The sequence below is a fragment of the Lepidochelys kempii genome, chromosome 9 (genome assembly GCF_965140285.1).
Source record: "Lepidochelys kempii isolate rLepKem1 chromosome 9, rLepKem1.hap1, whole genome shotgun sequence".
In the NCBI taxonomy this organism is placed as follows: domain Eukaryota; kingdom Metazoa; phylum Chordata; order Testudines; family Cheloniidae; genus Lepidochelys; species Lepidochelys kempii.
The window spans coordinates 15,322,875-15,341,948 of NC_136388.1; the positions used below are offsets into that span (position 1 = coordinate 15,322,875).

The 19,074-nt window shown below is 41.7% G+C and overlaps 1 protein-coding gene across 5 annotated transcripts in view; it reads right to left on the bottom strand.

Moving 5' to 3' along the window:
- The window catches only part of ECT2 (epithelial cell transforming 2), a 50,396-nt gene that overhangs the window by 13,736 nt on the left and 17,586 nt on the right, over positions 1-19,074 (bottom strand). For all 5 annotated transcript variants that reach the window (XR_013636329.1, XM_078854363.1, XM_078854361.1 and 2 more), the window contains 8 exons: positions 17,671-17,807; positions 16,877-16,996; positions 9,949-10,017; positions 8,924-9,034; positions 7,474-7,570; positions 6,184-6,265; positions 5,191-5,269; positions 4,827-4,946 (listed from right to left, as the gene is read on the bottom strand). Coding sequence is in view for 4 of the 5 variants with exons in the window: in XM_078854363.1 (XP_078710489.1) it covers positions 4,827-4,946; positions 5,191-5,269; positions 6,184-6,265; positions 7,474-7,570; positions 8,924-9,034; positions 9,949-10,017; positions 16,877-16,996; positions 17,671-17,807 (815 nt within the window). In the remaining variant the exon portion in view is untranslated. The remainder of the gene's footprint in view (positions 1-4,826; positions 4,947-5,190; positions 5,270-6,183; positions 6,266-7,473; positions 7,571-8,923; positions 9,035-9,948; positions 10,018-16,876; positions 16,997-17,670; positions 17,808-19,074) is intronic.

Sequence of the window (19,074 nt, forward strand, 5' to 3'; positions counted from 1 at the left end):
AATCTTAATTTTTTAAAATAAGACACTTGCTAGGGTGCGTACACAATGAAGGCTACAAAATCATGGGCTCCCAGTTTGCTTGCAGGATTTCTAAGAAGTTTGATGCAGTACTAGTCCACTTTAGATTCTTCCTCTCCCTCAATGACAATGTATGTATTAGCAATATCCATTTTTTAAAAAGATGAAAGTAGTCCTCATTAGAGCCAAAAGTTACACTAGATTTCCTGATGAAATCATGTAAGATTTTACACTGATGAAAAATTCCCTACTTATTTTTAGTACCCCAATTCATGTGATCTTACACTGAATATGGAAGGAGGAGGTAGGGAACTTTGGAAAGTGGATTTCTAGGCATCCCTTAGAACAGGCAATTTTAGAAACTCCTTGGGGTAGGAAATGGACCACCCACCAAAAACAAAGCCACCACAACTCACGTAATCTATGTATTTTGTGAAATACACATTTTTACAATAGTCTCAAAATTGAATTTTCATGGTCCATCTACAATTCATGAATCTCCAAATTAATCCTTTCTTGCTATCCTCCTCCCCTCCCCAAACACATTGTATCCCATCCTGGCACTTAAAGAAGTTGAGATTCCTTTGGGGTCCGTTCTGCTTTAGCAGTTTTATTTAGTTCATAACAATCTCTCATGACAGAGTTTTATATATGTGGGTTTAAGTGCATTATATCACTGAGACCTCTAATAAAGCTATCTAGCACAGACTGCAGAAGTGATTTTCTGTCTACTATTTCACAAAATCAATAGCTGCCAAAACCCTGACCCCAATCCTTAGGAAGTATTCTGTGTACCGGTCTGATAAATATCAAAGTTCCTCAAGCATTTTTTGGGAGACCTATGTTGAAGTTTGCCTTTCAACACTATTAAAGTGAAGAGTTTTCCTCCATCAAGAGCTGGTGAAACCAGGCAGCAAGTTCCTTTCCCAAATATAAAAGACACATGAAAAAGGTTAAAGACAACTGTATTGACTAGTACAGGAATAACTGCAGCAGGTTGCCAGATCTCACAGCACAGTGAGGATGACACACAAAGGGACTGCAAACTCCCAATTTCTCTGCTGAGTTAGGTGGGACATGCAAAAGGAGCAAAAAAATCTGCCATAGAAAATAGTCTGTTGGCATACATGACAATGCACAGGTGATATTCCATGAGGAATTCTTAGAACAGTCAATGAGTGCCAACATCTGGAAACTCTAGGGCTGTTTATTCAAGATCAGGGAACAGGTTGAGTACAGGACAGGCATAGCACAGCTAAAGTTCAGAAAGCTGCTGAAGGCAGGAGTACTCATGGTACATGGTGCTACTCAAATTCCATGGCCACATCATCACTTTGAGGCACCCAATTATTCAGATATCAGGCTGCCTGCAAACGTGTCTTGTGGAGCCATCCCAGTGTTGCTGCACTTGGACAAGTGACTCTGGCTCACCAACTTGGCTCAAGCTACATTATAGATGCAACTTTTTAAAGGAATGACAATGAAATGGGAGTCTTGGGGTGACTTCCTCCTCTGCTCTAGCTTCCAGTTCCTCAAATGATATTTCCTGCTGTGAAAGGGCAGAAGGAGGATGGCATGACCTCAGTTTCCCTAAAGGACAGTTCCGGAAGTCTATTGAATTGTTGCCGATAGCCAGCCCACAGGTCCCAATATGGCCATTGCAGGGGTCCATAATGGAGCAGAAGTGGCATACAGGTTTGGTTCCACCATCTTAGATGAGCTGCAAAAAGTTCTCCCTGAAGAGGAATGTTGGAGAACCCCTAATAGGGATTGGGGGAGGGGAGAGGGACTCGAGGAGACTGACTAGGAGTCTTCCTCCATGTTCTCCCATGGGAGAAGGGAAGGGGAAAAGCAGCCAATGAAGGAGAGTCCTGTGTCACAGATTTGCCACTCAGAGCCCGAGATCTTGGCATTGTGAGATGCTCAGTACCTGACAGCAACCAGGACTCTAGTTCATACTAACACCACAGCCAAGGTCACGGTGGCTGGAGCTGATAGCACCATTAATGATGAGCATGCTACAGGCTGTGTCAGATGCTGATGCCTGCTCAGTACCAAGTGTACTGCTGGTAAAGGCACCATGCCTGAGCTACTTGCATTGGTACCAATGGCTGGGTTAAGGCTTGTGATGGCACCAATGGGAAGCTCAAGGGTACCCTCTGCTTACACCCCTTCCTAGTGGAGGGTATGGGCACCCTATTGGAGCTATGTTTCTTCTCCTTGGATCTCCAAGGCTTCATGGTCCTGCGAGCACCAGAGGAAGAGTCCTTGGCTTCAGCAGAACCCTTGGAGATGAAGGCCTGGACAGGAATCTAATCTTCTTTGCAGCTGGCTCTTTAGATACAGAGTCTGAGCTCGTCTTTTTGGGAGTATTCAGAGGGTGCTCCAAAGGCTTTTTCTTATGAGAAACATGACCAGAGGTTGATTGGGGTGCTGGATCAGCCCTGGGACAAATGTTCAGGGGGGGAAGAGAGGCCTGACCTGGATCAGAGGGTGATTGCAGGGACTGTTCCATCACCAGCAGCTGGAGTTTTATCTCCCTGTTTTGCCTAGTCCTGGACTTAAGGGCTGTACAAAAACAAAAAAGGAGCACTTTGGGAGATGTGGGACTCCCCAAGGCAATCATCTATTGTCACTGGTATAGCCTCCTGGAGGAGAGGCAGCATTTGAAACTTGGCAAACCAGGCATATCCCACCAGGAAAGGGCAAGTCTCCAAGGGAAGAAAGAAGGAATGCAGTTCTCGCACCTAAACTACCACTAACAACCACCCTAAATTACCTATGACAGAAAAAGGGGACAAAGAGAAAAGCCTTGTATGCTCTAGGCAGACAGCGTAGTGTTCAGTCTCAGGCAGAGGCAGAAATGAAGGAACTGAGGACGGTTTGCCATGCACTCCTATTTAGCCTTGGTGTTTGCCACAAGATTTCATAGGGCATGTATGTGGGCTGAATGGACACGGATACCTCGAAATCTTCAATCAAGGGCTCAAGAGGCGTATGTGAATCTGAAATGGAACACCCACAGGTGCTCCACTACTCAAAGAACACTGCTTCCCCAAAAAAGGGGTAGTGGGTGCCAGATACTAGTAGAGATCATTCCTGAGTAGGTTATATCAGTTTGGGGGAAGATGAGAGCCATCATTTAAGCCCCAAATGTGCAGAAAACACGATTTTTTATTATTTTTTTTTTTTAAATCAATCAGAGCAGTATCTCAGGAACCCCTTGCTCAAACAACTTTCAATGTGGACCACTAACCCTACCCCAGACACTAATGATACATGGCAGTTTAAAGACAATTCATGTACACATTTATTTTAGAGCCCTTGGAAAGTATTAACTGTTAAACAGCAAGCTAGTCTCAGCCTTAATGAGAGAGGTGCTCCTGCCCCTATACAGTTACAATGCTTCAAGTGGGCATATCTACACATATTCCCATATGGTAGCATAGACTAGAATGAATCAAAGTGGATCCTGCTTACCAGGGCCCACTACCCCACCAAGATTGTTGTAGTTTTAGGAATTTACACAAGGCCCTGAGTCTGTGTCCATTAACGCTCAGTCATTTTCAGCCTTCTAAAGGAGAAGAAAAAAAAAAAAAAAGAAACGAAACGAAACGAAGAAACCCACGCCCGAAGTTTTGTCAAAGCCAATTTAACTTGCCTTTCTTTTGGCAAAGTAGCTCAGCTTTGTTTTGTCATTAAGTGATACAATAAAGTTATCTTGCCTGTAGTGGCGTGACACTAGTCCAAGGTGTTAAACTGCCTTGTGGTCTTTCTTTGGGCAGACTTTGCGAGTTTTAAATTCCTTAATGAAAGTCTCTGAACCAGTCACAGTAGTTGAAGTTGTAAATAATACTCCTCTCTCTCTCCCCACTTAAGCCTCCAAAGCCCAATTACACTCCCCCCACCATGTCTTCATTTTTCCAACAGCAATTACTGGTTATACTGCTTGTGTGGACACTTTAGACTAAACAAAAATGTGTACATAAGCAGATATCTACCTGAGAGAGACCCATTTACTGATATTAAATACCAATAAGCCCCAGAAGACGCAAATGTGCTAAGCCAGTATCTCCAGAACTTTCAGCAGTGCCAGTGGCTGACAAGCACCAAAGGCTTGATTCACTACAAGCTGAAAATAACTAACTAATTTATATACACACACACACACACGTAACTACTGAAATCCAGGTTGTCAATCCAATCCCAAGCATGCTGAGATTTAACATTTTCTACTTCTTAGAGGAAAATGGATGTTGATGAGTTAGGGACAAGTAAAATGCTCAAACTTGCTGTAAATTTAAAAGCTTTGAAAGACAAGCGGCGTTCACCCATTCATGTAAACATTGTCTTTATGCACTGCATTTACTTATGAAAAATTGAATGATTTATCAGAAGGCATAGGCCAGAAGAAAATTATAACTAAGCTAAACTCATTTATGTCACTAGTTTAATTTTTGTACCAAGGAACTGTGTCCTGTGGAAGAGCAACAGATACTGTAGAACGATGGTGCTTCTTTAGCAGACAGTATTATTCCATATGCTGCTTCAACATAATGTCTTTCACTGCCAATATGTAGTCAGTTCATTAGGGATATAAGACATTACCAACTTGTCAGTGCAATCTCTACAGCAGTGCCAAGAAACCGACAATATTGATAGCAGACTAAATGTTCAACTTGCCCTCTCTGTTTAGTATTTCTTCATAGGGTTTCAGTATTTAGGATAACTTGCTTATTTATACTAAAGTTTGAGTTACAAAGCATTCTGCAATGCCTCAGTTCAGTGAGAATTTTCTACAGCCTTACCTCTAGACAGTCACTAAACAGAAAGAGTGTGACCTGTTCTCCTCTGTCACAGAGGTCATCGCCAAGTGCAACCGTTTCCAATCGCTGAACTAAGCTTCGGTGAGATGACAAGAGATTGGCCTAAATGGTAGAAATGAGCAGCTCATTAGACATTAATAAATACGAGCCAGACTGCCACTCACTCAACTCAATATTGGAAATATGGTTTTATAGTGAAGGACCTTTTAACCTTTGATATTGTTGAATGTACATTCTAAACACAAGAGTTATACAGAGGTAATCAGGTTAAGTAGAATTTTAACACAAGGACTAAGTCAGTTGGTTAGTCATTCTACAGGTCAATAGCTTGAGGGCAGTAACTTACTGGACATCCATCAACTTCGTACACAACATCAAAGATCAGTCTTTGTGCTTCTGTTTTCCTTTTGTCTTCATTAATGTGTCTGAGGAAAGTATGTTGGTTTATCAGTATTAAACAATAAGAACAGATCAAACTAAATGTAAAGGCACAAAAGTGAGGCTGGACATTCAGAGATATGGTCCCCACAGGCACACCAATGTATACAGTAATTGACCATTCAAATTAAAAAACCACCACCACAAACATGATCATTTAAGTGAACTGCTTTTCCATGTGCAATGTATTAAATATGTGCGCATCCAAATCTGGAACAATGCAGTTACACATGTTAGCAGAAACCAGCAAACTGCTCAGCAACTATGAACAGAGAAGCAGAAACTGATTTTCAGCAGTGTCAAGTACTCGCCATTTTTGTTCTGTCCTTTGAATTAAATGCAATGCTCACTTGAAGAGATTTGGGCATGTGTAAGTGAACTGTTGCTAGTTAGAGTTCATGAATAATGTTTTGTATTGGACAAATATAGCATTAGTCTAATGTTGAATATCTTTCCTCAGTAGGGTACATCCTACACCTGCAAGACTCAGAGCCTAAAACTTCAAGATGGAGAACACTTCTATTACGACAGTTACACAACACACACCAGAAACGGACCCTCCACCAGTAGTTTATGTCCTTCCAATAGCATTCATTTGAGTCAAGATAATGGGTCAGTCAAGGCAGGGTGTGCATGCGTGTGAAGATCTCCTTTACTTCGGCTAAGAGTGGCATAAGGGAGCTCTAAAAGTTCTAGATCCAACATGGGCCAAGAGGGAGGAATTCCCCAGGCACGCATAGCAAAAGATAGCTATGAGGCCGCTTTCGGAGGATTCCATTGAAAGCTCTGGCATGGGGTGGGAGGAATGTTGAAGAGGTATGGGGTGCCACAGCATTGCTGAGATTTGCAAGATACCTCAGTAAGACCCGAGAGAATATTTCATATCAAAAGCATCACTTACGTCATCACTTCCTTTAATGATTCAATAGCTCTCTCTAGCATGCCTTTGTCTGGGTTGTCTTCTGCTGTATGTTTCTTAAGGTCTGCAGCAGGAAAATGTTAAACAAGTGTTGAATCTCTGCAACAATAAATCATTTAAACTTTTGCTTTATAATTCCCATGATAGGAAGACCCCTTACTTTTCATTGTTAAGTTAATGCAGCCTCATGCCCAACACGATAAAGCAAATTAGTGAGTTTTCTGCTGAAATCAATCTTGCACACTCATGGGTGTTTTCAATCACCTTCATGCTCACCTACACTCATTCAAGAGTTATGAGTCATGTGTGCTCACTGCTGTTTCATGTCTGCATGTTCCATTTGCATATACAGTTTCCACAGTATCTAGCCACTTAACAAGCCATTTGTATGTATTTTTGTACACCCATGTTTATATGTTTGGAAAAAAAAGTCATCTACACTCCAATCCCAGCAACAAATATTAGGTTCTATCCTTAACATGCAGTGCTTGTGAAGGAACATAAAGCTGAAATCTAGTCAATTAAGAAAGTTGAAAACTTTCAAGAGTACGACCCTGCCTTGAAGTCCACTGCCAGTTTTTGTACATTCACATTCTCTTTTGAGTTTCTTTTAACTTATCTTCTCCCTTTTTTAGAGGCCGGGGGTTGGTTTTGTGGGTTGAAAGATCCATAAAAACAGGACAATCACAAGATAGTCATATATAGAAACAAATTACAAAACTTGCTACACAAGCTTCTATCACAGACAAAATAAAACAAAACGATGTCTGTTTGAGAGGTCTTAGGCTCTACTTTAACACTGCTAGGTAGTAGATTTAGGGCAAGAGGGATGTTTAAACTAGAGTGCCTTTAAGAGCATCCCAAGTACATCACTCAGGAGTACATAATGACTGTTACAACAAGTAGCAGTTCACACACTAAGTGAGCCATTAGAACTGAAATGACTACAGAAAGTAGTTCATGCTATGACACTGAAGTGTTCCCAATTATTTTAGCATAACGGTTGTGGCTTTGGAAGCTGAAATAGATTCAGATTTAGAGCATATACCCCATTTTCACAGAGTAAAGGCTTGTCTATACCTGTATGCTGAAGTGAAGCATATGACCAACTGAATCTACTGAAATACATACCACACAATCTGGCTCTTGGCTTTACCAACTACAATTGGAACATTGAAATAAGATTCTAATTCATCTAAACAGCAACCACCACTTTTCATTTACTGCCTAATAAGCCAGGTGTCTGACCCAAAACGGTACCAAAAAAATTACCATTTAGAAGTAAAGCAACACTAGGCAACCGCTGAACTGGTCGAATGAGTAGTTCAGCCAAACTTTGACGGCCACACTCTGGTTTAGCTTGGTTTATCTAGAAAGGAGAAAGGCATTGCATTTTACACCAGAGCAACACGCAGGCTTTTCTGCTTGAGAAATCTAACAGGGAATTAAAAAAAGTTCTTAAGCATAGCGGATTCTCAGTTACATTCCTGAGATATGAAACTAGAATTCAAGTTAGTATGTTAAAGAGTACTTTCAATTCTCTTACCACTTGCATAGTGTATGCCAAAAAAGACAGTATTAAAAGAATCTATAAATACAAGTAACAGCAATGTGAAAGTTCTGGACTACTGCAACACCCCTGGGTGCTCATTCAGTTCCATTTACACAGCTTTTGTTAAAACTAGGTCTAAAGCCTATTTTTGAACAACTATTACCTAGGTTTATGTTTAAGCAAGTTATCACTCCACTACAGAGTCTAAAAGGAACCCTTCCCTCACTCCCAACCCCTTTGTTTCTATATTAAAGATACCCCTCCTTCGGGCAGTCTGAAAGGTGGCACACAGTAGCATCCAAGTGCAATCCTATCCACCCCCCCCCCCCATCAGGTTGATAGTAGGTGTTAAGTCTGTCAATTTTGCTATCCAATTCAATTCTTATCCATCACTCAATCCGCAAAAGAAACCAGTTCTAGTATTCCACATACAGGTCTAGGAATGAAGGCAATCCAAGACTTTCAAATACCAGAGTTTGACCACCTTCTGAATAACCACTTCCCAAGAAGGACAAGTTATAGAGGGCAGTAGTTGGCAAAATCCTGACTGTTGTAACTATTGAACAGGCTCAAAAATCTTTTGAGTGACTGTGGCTCCCTGACCTCCCTGATGAAAGCATTAACATTGTCTACCAGTTGACCCAGTGCCTTCCATCTTATTTTTAATAGCGATGAAGAGCCAACTTGTAGTTAGAAACCCCCAACCTCCTAACACTGGAAATAGCCAAAATTCAACCAAGGAGAGTTAAATCTGTTTTAGTCCAGAAAAAATAGGTTGCCCATCTAAGAACCAGCAAGATGCCCTTCATTTGTTTTCACGAACTTAATCCCACAGTGATATCAACACTTTCTGGAGGTGCTGATGATTGTTACATTTTAAATGTAACAGCCTTGTTTCAGACAGACAGTCTGTTACCCTGGAGACACTAATGTCACATACTGGTTGCTAAATGCCACTTCTCTATAAAGGTTTGAAGAAGTGCTGAGGATTAGTGTGCCTAAACCTCCCATTCTACCCCATACCCAAAATTTACAGTTCTATTGTATTTTTCCTTCCCCTAACTGAAATCTAAAGATTCACTGAGTTAGTGAATTTTTTAGTGGTATTAAACTTTAATCTCAGTAATATATTCAAAAAGTTGCTGAAAATAAAGTTCAGTGCATAAATACCTTTAGGAAAGCATGAAACCGTGGCTTCTGTTTTTCACATTTCATAATAGTTTCTTTGCTCATTTCAAAGAAGTTCACAAAAGGAGGGTATGTTTTCAACAAGTCTTTTGACTGAAAAAAACATTGCAAAATGCTTTAAGCATAGACCTTAGGTAAACAAGCAGTCTTTATGTACATTGTATTACAGTAGTAAGACAGCTTTGAAAGCTGTAGCCGTTTTCCACTCTGGACTTGAGGGTCTTACTGTTTAGACCACACCTTCCTTGAAGCTTGAAAACAGAACCCCTTTTCTGCACCGATTTTCTTCCTCATCCTACAGAAGAAGTCACAGGGTTGCCTGTAGTTTTATCTTGGGCTAAGATGTGTGAACGTGACAGTTGAAAATATGGCCACAGTAGGGCAAATGAAGCCTATTGTCGATAGTCAGGGAGAGCATTGGACAACTGTATTCCAATTGTTGTTTGTCTTGAACTGCATTTGTCCCTACCTTCTTGCATATTCATTACCAAGGGATAGGAAATCCTGGTCTGACTAAAACTAACCCTCTGAGTTGGTTTAAATTTATTCCCTCTTCAACTACCCTCTCCCCTCCCCCATGCATCTTTTCACGAGGAATGAAGTGGAAGCAATAAAGTACAACCACACAATTACAAAACTGACAGGCTGTTTTCTTGGTGCTCCCAGTTTATTCAAACTGCAATGGAATACCAGAGGTTACAGGAAAAATCTTTGTAACATTTCAAGCCTGGTTTCTAGAGTCTGGATAAACGTCTGTACACAGCTTTTTGGAGCTCTGCCCAACATTACAATACAAGAGAGAAAGAAGTCTTTAGTTCGACATGAGTTACTACAGGAGCTTCCTTACTCTGTCATTATTTAAATTGACAACTGAGGATTTATCCTGGATACACTAATGAGAAATATGTACAGAGCAGTTTTCATCCAAAAAGATTAGTGGTGTTCCTCAATGCATTTTAGATTACGTTAGTAAAAACCAGTTTACAGCTACTGTAAAAATAACTTACATATTTAAGAATGACATCACCAATACTTTTGCTTTCAGCCCAGTTTATCATAAGGCCTTCAAGGTCTTCCTGGAATATAAACAATTGTATTAGGAAGACAATAAGCAGCCTGATTTAAAAGATCCATGTATCTAAGTTGTACAGCTAATATTTATACATTTCTTTACTCAGGGCCCAACATTGATTCGGGCATGGATTCATCAAGGGAAGGTCATGCCTGACTAATCTAATCGCCTTTTATGATGAGATTACTGGTTCTGTGGACGAAGGGAAAGCAGTGGATGTATTGTTCCTTGACTTTAGCAAAGCTTTTGACACAGTCTCCCACAGTATTCTTGTCAGCAAGTTAAGGAAGTATGGGCTGGATGAATGCACTATAAGGTGGGTAGAAAGCTGGCTAGATTGTCGGGCTCAACGGGTAGTGATCAATGGCTCCATGTCTAGTTGGCAGCCGGTATCAAGTGGAGTGCCCCAAGGGTCGGTCCTGGGGCCGGTTTTATTCAATATCTTCATAAATGATCTGGAGGATGGTGTGGATTGCACTCTCAGCAAATTTGCGGATGATACTAAACTGGGAGGAGTGGTAGATACGCTGGAGGGAGGGATAGGATACAGAAGGACCTAGACAAATTGGACGATTGGGCCAAAAGAAATCTGATGAGGTTCAATAAGGATAAGTGCAGGGTCCTGCACTTAGGACGGAAGAACCCAATGCACAGCTACAGACTAGGGACCGAATGGCTCGGCAGCAGTTCTGCGGAAAAGGACCTAGGGGTGACCGTGGACGAGAAGCTGGATATGAGTCAGCAGTGTGCCCTTGTTGCCAAGAAGGCCAATGGCATTTTGGGATGTATAAGTAGGGGCATAGCGAGCAGATCGAGGGACGTGATCGTTCCCCTCTATTCGACATTGGTGAGGCCTCATCTGGAGTACTGTGTCCAGTTTTGGGCCCCACACTTCAAGAAGGATGTGGATAAATTGGAGAGAGTCCAGCGAAGGGCAACAAAAATGATTAGGGGACTGGAACACATGAGTTATGAGGAGAGGCTGAGGGAGCTGGGATTGTTTAGCCTGCAGAAGAGAAGAATGAGGGGGGATTTGATAGCTGCTTTCAACTACCTGAAAGGGGGTTCCAAAGAGGATGGCTCTAGACTGTTCTCAATGGTAGCAGATGACAGAACGAGGAGTAATGCAGTGGGGGAGGTTTAGATTGGATATTAGGAAAAACTTTTTCACTAAGAGGGTGGTGAAACACTGGAATGCGTTACCTAGGGAGGTGGTAGAATCTCCTTCCTTAGAGGTTTTTAAGGTCAGGCTTGACAAAGCCCTGGCTGGGATGATTTAACTGGGAATTGGTCCTGCTTTGAGCAGGGGGTTGGACTAGATGACCTTCTGGGGTCCCTTCCAACCCTGATATTCTATGATTCTATGATTGTGCGGCAATTGCTATGGAATCCAACACTTGCTATAGAACTGTGCTCCAGATTTTAAGCTTACAAATCGTACAAACGTACGTATGCCTCGCATTCATCATTGTGAAACAGCTTTCCAATCATCATCTAAGTATAAGTCAAAACAAGGTTATCTCCCAGTTTGCAGATAGACAGACATGGAAAGGTCCTGCATTCTCAAATGGGATATTAACTCCCAGTGACGGCAGTTAGGGAAAGGATGTGGGAGAGAAGGAAAACCCTTCGTAAGATAAACTATCACTTTCCTCTTCTCCCTCCAACCCAAATAGAGATAACGGAACCTGTTAAGTGTGACATACTGGGGTGTAATCCAGACCACTGGGGTGCTGTGTCACCCTTGCCCTACAATCTGAAGTGCCTTGCAATGCCCTAGCTCTCAACCTGGACCACTAATGAACAGTTTGCCAGCGTGCAGGTCACTCCCAGATGTGTTTGTGTAACTGTAGCCTACCAATCACTCTGCATTAGTTATACTGCATGGTGACCCCAACACATGCCCAGTCCTGGATTTCCCCCCAGGAATGTACTGCCCAGCCCTCTCATGGACAGTTCAAATATATAAGTCCATTATGGGAACAACATACAACTACTTGCCACCTTAAATGGAGTTACCCAGACACTGGCTTAAAACACACTGGATTAGATAAAACCAATAAGAATTTATAAACTACAAAGAAATGAATTTTGAGTATAAGCAATGAGGCATAAAAGAAAGAAAAGTTTACACAAGATAAAATGCTTTTTAATGCCCAACTTAAACTATATTAGATTCAAGCAAAGTTGCTCAATCACCATATGCTTCAAAAACAGTATTACTGACCAAATTCTAGGTCAGGGTGCCTACCCCAGAGTCCAACAGCTGCTGCTTGTGTCTTCTCAGGTGCAAAGAGTGAAAGGGGCAGGGGGAGAGAGAAAAAGGAGGGCAAACACCTAAAGAGACTTCTCATCGTTTCAGTCCCCCTTTGAAAAGCATTTCCAGCTGAGAACCAGGAGACAAAATCTGTGTGGAAGGATGTTCCCTGCTGGGTTCTCACCTCTTACCGACCCGGCCCTGACTGCTGGCTCTGGGATGATCTTCATACCACTGATCTTCAGAGAACGAAGGGTGACAACTCTTAGGGAGGGATTTTACCCTGAACCAGAATCTTTGTCCGATTTAGGATTCTCTGATCCAAAACCAAAGGGTTTCCTGCATGCATTTGGGCCCTACTAACAGGAACCTTATCTCAGTCTCTTGAAAAGACATAAAAGCATCTGAAATTTTTTTCCTCATGGTTTGGGTTTTATTTCAGAGGCCAGGATTGACTAAGTCAGATCCAATGATTTAGGAACCAACTAAACAGAAGTCCTATGGCAAAGATTGGCATCTTCTGCATAGTGTCTTTCTAGTCCCTAAAGGCCATCAGTGCCCTGTTCACCTTGGATAAGATGTGTCAGATCTGGGCAGCTTTGCAACCAGGATTTCTTAAACAATATGGCTTTCAGCCTGTTCTGACAGTCATCGTGTACCCTTTGAGTACAAGTGCTGTGGATTCAGAGGGTCCACTTTCTTTAAGGATGCTCAGAGGCACACCAAGCACGTTGTGTGGACGTCCAACAAAGGAAAGACTGTTGGACGAGAGATACACCTTTGGAAGCCAGGTCTCAACTTCTCAATCCACCATGGGAGAAACAGTTACTTAGTGTAACTGTGGTTCTTTGAGATGTGATGCAGGGGTGTACTCCACTTATGCGTGCATGCGCCCAGGATGCTGGAGCTGGAGATTTTTGTTTAGTAGTACCCATAGAGGGAGAGTGCTCACACCTCATGGTGGTAGTCCCTCCCAAGACTGCATGAGGCAGCGCCGCCCCAATTTTCCCCAGTTCTTTGGCACCTATGCTTGGAGATGAGACTCCATTGCAGAGGGGACAGAGGGTGGGTCATCAAATAAATATCTGCATCACATTTTGAAGACCCAGTTACAGTAAGTAACAGTTTCTTCGACTCAATGCAGCCAGGTATTCCACTTAGGTGACTCACAAGCAGTACTGCCCTAGGAAGCAGGGTTTGGAGTCTACCTAAACGAAGGCTGCAGGACACTAACATTCAAATCCATCCCAAAAGATGCGATTATGGCATAATGGTTTGTGAACATAAGAGATGACTGAACAGCAGCCCTACAGATGTCCATATGGAAACATTTATGAGAAATTCTACAAGAGCACAAGCAATGTCGATAGCAAGAGCTCATACCCGCTGAGTGGGTGCGGCTGAAGTTATTTCATATACAGTCTTAATGCAGGATGTTATCCCCTTGGAGATCTGGTAAGAGACTGCTTGACCCTTCATGGGATCTGCATAAGAAACAAATGAGGCAAAGTACAAAACAGTTTGCTCCTGTCCAGGTAGAAGGCTAAGCATTGCCCGATGTCTAATGTATGAAGGCTCTGAAGCTGCATTCCTTTCCAGAGGATCAGACAGAACACAGGTAAATATACCACCTGGTTCAAGAGCAACTGAGAAACCACTTTAAACAAGAATTTGGGGAGTAATCATAAAGTCACTTTATCCTTGGAAAATTCTATACAAGGAGGCTGTGCCATCAGAGCCTGCAACTCACTCTTTGGTAGCAGATGTTATGGCTACCAAAAAATGTGGTTTTCTGACACAGGATCAGGAATGGACAAGATGTCAGGGGCTCAAAGGGAGGTCCTATTAAGGCTGCAAGGACTACATTAAGGTTCCACATTGGGAAAGACTCTTGAACTGGAAGATGCAGACAAAAGGAGCCCTTTCACAAATCTTGCCACCATAGCATTGGAGATGACTGATCATCCCTGAATAGGTGGATGAAATAGCCAATATCTTGGCCAAATGTACTTTCAAGGAGGTCATCACCAGCCCCAACTAAGGTGCAGCAGGTACTCCAAAGTGTCCTGGCTAGAAGCTAGTATTGGTTGGACTCTGTGGCTAATGACCACACCAAAGACCCTTTTACACTGCTGAATAGGCCACCTTGATGGAGGGCTTTCTACTATTGAGGAGGACTTGGACAGTCACCTGAACACTGCTGTTCCTCTCCATTCAGCCCTGCAGCAGCCACACCCCAAGATGCAGGGAGCTGAGCTCAGGCTGCAAAGTTTGGCCTTGGTTTTGTGTAGATTGACTTAACCCTGGGATAGTCCCACTGCCTCAAAGGAGGGAAAGGCTGTACAAAAGCATGCTACTGGATGGTAATGTTGTCGAGAGAAATGTGTGATTAAACCACTCCAAGCGCCAACTCCAGCCACAGGTAGCAAGAAGGAACAGAGGAAGGGACAGGGTGGTGCTGCCTCACATAGGTAGGGGAGAGACTACAGCCATGAGGTGTGAGCACAGTCCCTCTAAGGGTACTGATACGCAAAATTCTCTAGCACCAGTGCACATGCACTTAAGTGGAATACATGTCTGAATCAACTTGAAGAATCTCAGACTTTACTACTGAAGAATAAAAACTGTTCATTAACTACAAACTACATTAAAAAGTAAAGCTAAAGCTAGATAAACCACTAAGTTCTTCTCAAGAGAAAGATCTAAGTTCAATGGATCCTGATGGTTCACACACAATTGCTGCTGCAGTTGGAAGGATCTGAGGTGGAAGAGGATGCCATATCCTCTTTCATGGTCAGGAACAGAGGGAAAGCATAGGACAAACACATGAGCAGTCTATCAGGCACTGTTGAGAAGGTTCCACCATTTGAATTGCACCCACACCAGTGCATCCCACAAGTAGGACTTATGCAGAGGACACAAACTGAATTAATCTCAAAATAGCAAGGCTATAAAAGTGATTCTATTTACTTTCATAGTTATTCCATTAAAACTCTATGGTTTAAAAATTTTAAACAAAAAGTTATCAACTGCACCAGAGCACCACAGAAACCTTGCTCATGTTGCCAACTTCAGTTCCAGCATGTCACACTACACAGGTTTATACTCATTGGCTGATGTCAGAGCTAGGAGTGTGTTAGCACTCAGTGTATCCTGAGCAGACAGTGAAAAGGACCAGCATGCACTTCAAGCAGTGCTGTTTCTACAGTGCTCTATGTGGCAGCTAGGATTGTTCGATCCTAGGCCTTTGCACTTACAGCCTATGCCATGTGTAAGTCACTTGAGTGTCTTGTTCCTGTGCTGCTCTTCCTTTTTACCATGAAAAAGAAAACAGGAAAGAAGCAAGTGTCCTTCACCTCCTCCACCTTGAGTACCACCTACTTGCAGGTGTATGTTGTGTGCTTCCCAGTTAATGCATTGATAACAATGCTCCAAAATACAGTATAATTTCTAAGATTATTAAAAATTAATTTGAGAAGGAAGCAAGCAGTCCGAAAGCCTCTATTCCAGACTATGCAAATATGAATCAGGACTAAAAGTCCAAAACCACCAAAAATAGCATCTTGCAATTGCATACTAAGTTTTTTCTGAAACTATAAAAGCAAAAATCTTTCTTCATTTGATTGAAATTTGTATCTCGTTTCATCAGGAGATTCAATGTTATGGCTCCTTGATATGCCATATCGCAGCAAAAAAAAAACTTAATGGCTCATTTAGACAGCAACCTGCATATCAAGTGTCCAAACTAAGAGTAGAGACTGAGTGATGCAGGCTATATTTCACCCCAAACTTCAGCGCATGCCTCAGTTCCACACTAAAGGTCTTTAGAGATAGAAGCTTACACCAAGATTTTCAAAAACAACTGATTGTGTGTGGCCAATTCAAGGCACCTTTTAAAGGGGTTTGATTTTCACAAAGTGATGAATGCTCATCCCCTCTGAACAGTCAGGCCCCTTTAAGGAATCTACTGCTGGACACCAAAAATCTGACAAACCTTTTTAAAAATAAGACACACACATCCCAGTTATTTTTCAGTGTCTTTCTCTTTACTCCAGTGGGAATTGCTGGGTGTTCAACACTTTGGAAAGTTAGCCTAATGTTAGACTATTTTTGAGAATGTGGGCCCAGGTCAGTCAAAGACCGCCCCCCTCCCCCTCAAAAATATCCCACAGCTAGAGAGATCTCCCTGTGAAAGCAGCTATTGAGAAGGAAATGAAACAAGCCAGCCTGTGGAGTGGAGTAATCTGAATGAAGAGTTTCTACAATATCTACTGTAGAATGGTCTGAAGTCTTCTACATTCAATCTACAAGTACCACCTACTTATATGTACAGGGCCTTTGATCCTGCAGGATCCTAAGCTGTTTTAGATTTGCACATCATTCACCAGTCCTGAAATAGAGCCAACTCAAGACAAAACATGGCAGCCAATCATTCTGAACCAGACAGCATTATACAACACAACACAAGCAAGTTAAGAATACCCCCTCCAATTGAGTGGAACAGATGTCTACTGTTAAAAGCTACACACAATAAATAACTCAAGTTGGAAAATAACTGATGGTCTGGAGGAAAAAAAGAAAATGAGATAAGCATGACAAAACTAGCCTTTATTTTAGTGTGCACATCAAGGATATCTGGAATGCTGCCAAATATGGTCTTAATTTCCTCCTGTGCAAGGATAGGTCCTCCAAGCTGCCCTTCTTTTTCCAAAGGAACTTGAAATAACTGAAAGAACAAACAAAAATTTAATGGATTCAGCTTTCATCTTTGAGATAATGTATACACATATTAACCACTATTAAACTTGAAATATTGGTGTGAAGGAAAGATTTGCAATGTTTTATTTCCTGGTCATGTTTTCTATAACCATAAACTTGACAAGAGGAACTCCTCATTCCCACACTTCACTGGAGTGTTTTGTATTATGCCACATAGTAAATCCTGGGTTTGAGGGTAGAAGCATTAAATTCATCCATTATCAAGGCCATTCCATTCTGTAACCACCACATTAGAAAAGTAGGGCAAAGGCTTATGCTACAACATCTCTAATTGATGAATCATATTTGAGCTCATTCTTAAATGTATGATCAGCTACTGCAAAGGAAATTAGCTCAATGGCATTCAATATTTTAGTTGTCTGTTTTTGTATAGTTTTTTTTAAAAAAAAGCATGCTGAACAAATTCCTTCTCTTTTTTCTGAAGTCTTATGCCTCTCTCTCTCCAGATCTTCACTAGAGTAGGTTTTTGACATCAGTCAAGAAAAGGGGAGTTTTTAATAAACATTAAGTGTTTTGAGATCCTCCAAAGAGGAGGCTGTATCAAACTGCAAATCAGTGGTAGGACTGAAAATTAAATAGAGAGACTCATCTAGATACACAGTAGCAAATCTAACAACTTACCTGAATAATTGTTGTCAGAATATCTACGTAATTACTTTCTGTCTGATACAGTTCCTTTGCAACCTGCCATCTTGCAGACTGCTTTGCAGGCAGAGGAGTTGAATTTTTGGAAGGCTTTGAAGAGGATTTTGGTGTTTCTGACGAAAGGGAAAGAGACAGACTATTTTAGAATTGTGTTAAAATCTTCAAAACGGATTCTCAAGATTATCAGAAAGATCAGCTGCTTTTGTTAAAGGTATCCCCTTTAATATCGAAAAGGGATAGAAAGGTTATATTATCTTTTTTGATGCAAGGAGAACATTTGTTCCATTAGCGGGAGACTTCTTTTGGCTGTCTCCCCACTGGCACATTTGTTAGTAAAACTTTGGTCAGTCAGGAGTGTGGGGGGAAAAAACCCCACCCTTGAGTGACGCAAGTTTCACTAACAAAAAGTGCCAGTGTGGACAGTGCTATGTTGGCAGGAGACGCTCTCCTACCAATATAGCTTCTGCCGCTAGTTAGGGATGGTTTAATTATGCTGGCTGGAGACCTTACAGCGGTGCAGCTGCAGCCGTACAGCTGTGCCATTGTAAGATGTGTACTGTTGACAGAGTTTGAGTTTGGGCTAAAGCTCCTACTAGGACTGTCAAGTGCCCTAGGACAGTGACATTACACTATGGATAATATCCATAAAGCTAGGGAGAGTACTGTAATCAGTTTTTTGTTTAAAAAAACCTTAATTTTATATCCTATAGGATTCATTCTCAAAATGGTGCACCACTCTAGTGGTTCAGAGAGCTGCCTGTTCATATGAAGGTACCTCTCTATTTCTAGCTGCTGAATGCTATTTAAAAAAAAAGTGTAAGTATTTTTCTCATTGTTATTTTTCCATGTAAGCATTTGTCATGAGATGAGCAACTGCCAATGAAATGGTACGTGGTGTATGAGACTAAAGATAAGGTCCACATTATGCAAAGCCTGAAAACCTCTATCCCTACAGGAGAGAATCCTGGGGAACTAGTTGTGCAGCTAGTCGTGTTCGGACTACAGACTCCGAGGTTGATTTGGGATATTCTGTACATTCTGAAGAATGACATGGTCACATCCCAAGTAGATGACGTACATTTAACAAACACTGCTTAGAGGGGAAGTTTATGCCTGATTTTTCTGAATTTGTACTGATCAACTTCAACATTACTGCGCCTGCAGCAAGTACTCTTACCTGTTATCAGAGCAGCACTGGTATCACTGTAACTGGCTTTTGATTTTGAATCAGAAGAAGGTTCAGAGTCTCCTACTAAAACATTAGTCTCCTCTATCAAAGATGTTTCATTTATAAAGCTACACAGGTCCTTGCTGTCCTTTCCCTGATGACTATGGCCATAGGTTACTTGCTGGACATAATCACAGGTGTTCATACAAGTC